Source organism: Rhincodon typus, unplaced genomic scaffold (genome assembly GCF_021869965.1).
Source record: "Rhincodon typus isolate 14 unplaced genomic scaffold, sRhiTyp1.1 hic_rhity00003628, whole genome shotgun sequence".
Taxonomy (NCBI): Eukaryota; Metazoa; Chordata; class Chondrichthyes; order Orectolobiformes; family Rhincodontidae; genus Rhincodon; species Rhincodon typus.
In genome coordinates this window covers 1-1,750 of record NW_025969266.1, presented here as the reverse complement: position 1 = coordinate 1,750, position 1,750 = coordinate 1, and the positions used below count along the sequence as shown (strand labels likewise).

Below are 1,750 nucleotides of genomic sequence, written 5' to 3'. Positions count from 1 at the left end.
AGGCAGCGCCGCACTGTCGGAGGGTCAGCGCTGAGGGAGCGCCGCACTGTCGGAGGGTCAGTGCTGAGGGAGTGCCGCACTGGGATGAGGAGGTTAACGTACCGATCTGGAAGTAGGAATACGCTGCAAGTTGCTCATTCACCAGTCGATCCTTGCGAGGGTTTCGCGGTTTAATGTGCATAATATCACTCTCTGCTTTCTCATAGGCAAGTGAGACAGATGGGAACTATGGACAGAACAGATTATTATAGCACAGCCACCCAATCAGAGAGCACCTCAGGAACATTATTCACTCAGAGAATCCTCCCCCTGAGGTGGGGGAGTGTGTAGGAATGTGGTGCTCACTCCCATAGGAATGGGGTGTTTGAGGGGGACGGGAAGCTGGATGGAGACATGTGGGAGAGAAGGAGGGAAATTCAGAGTGAGACACACCGGCTGTGAATCTGGAATGATGTGCAGTGCCTGACTGGGTCAGGGTGACAGAACTCCCTCTCTAAAGGGATGTCAGTTTTTGTGACAATTGCAGAGTCCATGACCCAGTCTCCAGTCCCAACGTTTCCATTAAATTAACTGTTCATCAAACTCGAGCTTGAATTTCGCCCAACAGTACAGCTGTATGTTCTCACTGTGAGGCAGGGTCATCCTCATATCAGGGGAATACCACACACTCACCCGCCTCTCACACTCTCTCTCTCTCACACACACACACACACACACACACACTCTCTCTCTCTCTCTCACACACACACACACACACACACACTCTCTCATACACACACAGTCACTCCCTCACACTCTCTCTCACACACTCTTACACTCACACACTCTCACACACACATTCTCTCTCACACACTCACCCGCCACTCACACTGTCTCTCTCTCTCTCTCACACACACACACACACACACTCTCTCTCTCTCTCACACACACACACACACACACACACTCTCTCATACACACACAGTCACTCCCTCACACTCTCTCTCACACTCTCTCACACACTCTTACACTCACACACCCTCACACACACACATTCTCTCACAATCTCTCTCACACACTCTCACACACACTCTCTCTCACGCACTCTCTCACGCACTCTCTCTCTCACACTCACTCTCACACAAACACACTCTCTCACACACACTCTCACGCACTCTCTCCTGCACACACACACCCCCTCTCACACACTCACTCTCTCACACTCTCTCATACACCCTCTCTCACACACTCTCACACACTCACACACTCTCTCTCACACACACACTCACGCTCTCTCTCACGCACTCTCTCCCGCACACACACACACACCCTCTCCCACACAAGCACACACATTCTCTCCCACACACATATAAACGTGAAACACACGCACAGCCTCATTCACTCACAACGACACACACATGGGGGAGCGAGAGGGGCCTGTGGATATTCTGAGACACCTCAGAGTTTTGGGGAGCCTGAGTGTGAGGCCAGAGGCTCTGAAGGGGATTTGAGGAGAGATGGTGTGGGGGTGTGGGGGGTGGGAGGGGACAGTGCAGAAGCTGCAGCCTGAAGGAGAGGCCGGAGAAGAGGTCCCTGTTTGTACTGAAGCAGCAACAGTGGCTGCAATGGTTAAAGGGGACAGAACGAGGGCAGCTGAGCCCTCGCCGGGGGGGTGGGGGTGGGGGATGCTGGGGGAGAGTGTGGGAGCCCTCGGGAACAGGGTCCACTGCTCCCTGACCCCCGGTGAGGGACACAGCCTCCCTCGGGAACA

At 53.8% G+C, this 1,750-nt stretch overlaps 1 protein-coding gene across 1 annotated transcript in view; it reads right to left on the bottom strand.

The window, feature by feature from the left end:
* LOC109924846 (potassium-transporting ATPase alpha chain 1-like) overlaps positions 1-240 on the bottom strand; it is a 9,014-nt gene extending 8,774 nt beyond the window's left edge. The window contains exon 1 of the mRNA XM_048593708.1: positions 103-240. Within this exon, the coding sequence (XP_048449665.1) occupies positions 103-181 (79 nt within the window). The 5' untranslated portion in view covers positions 182-240. The remainder of the gene's footprint in view (positions 1-102) is intronic.
* Between the last annotated feature and the right edge of the window lie 1,510 nt (positions 241-1,750).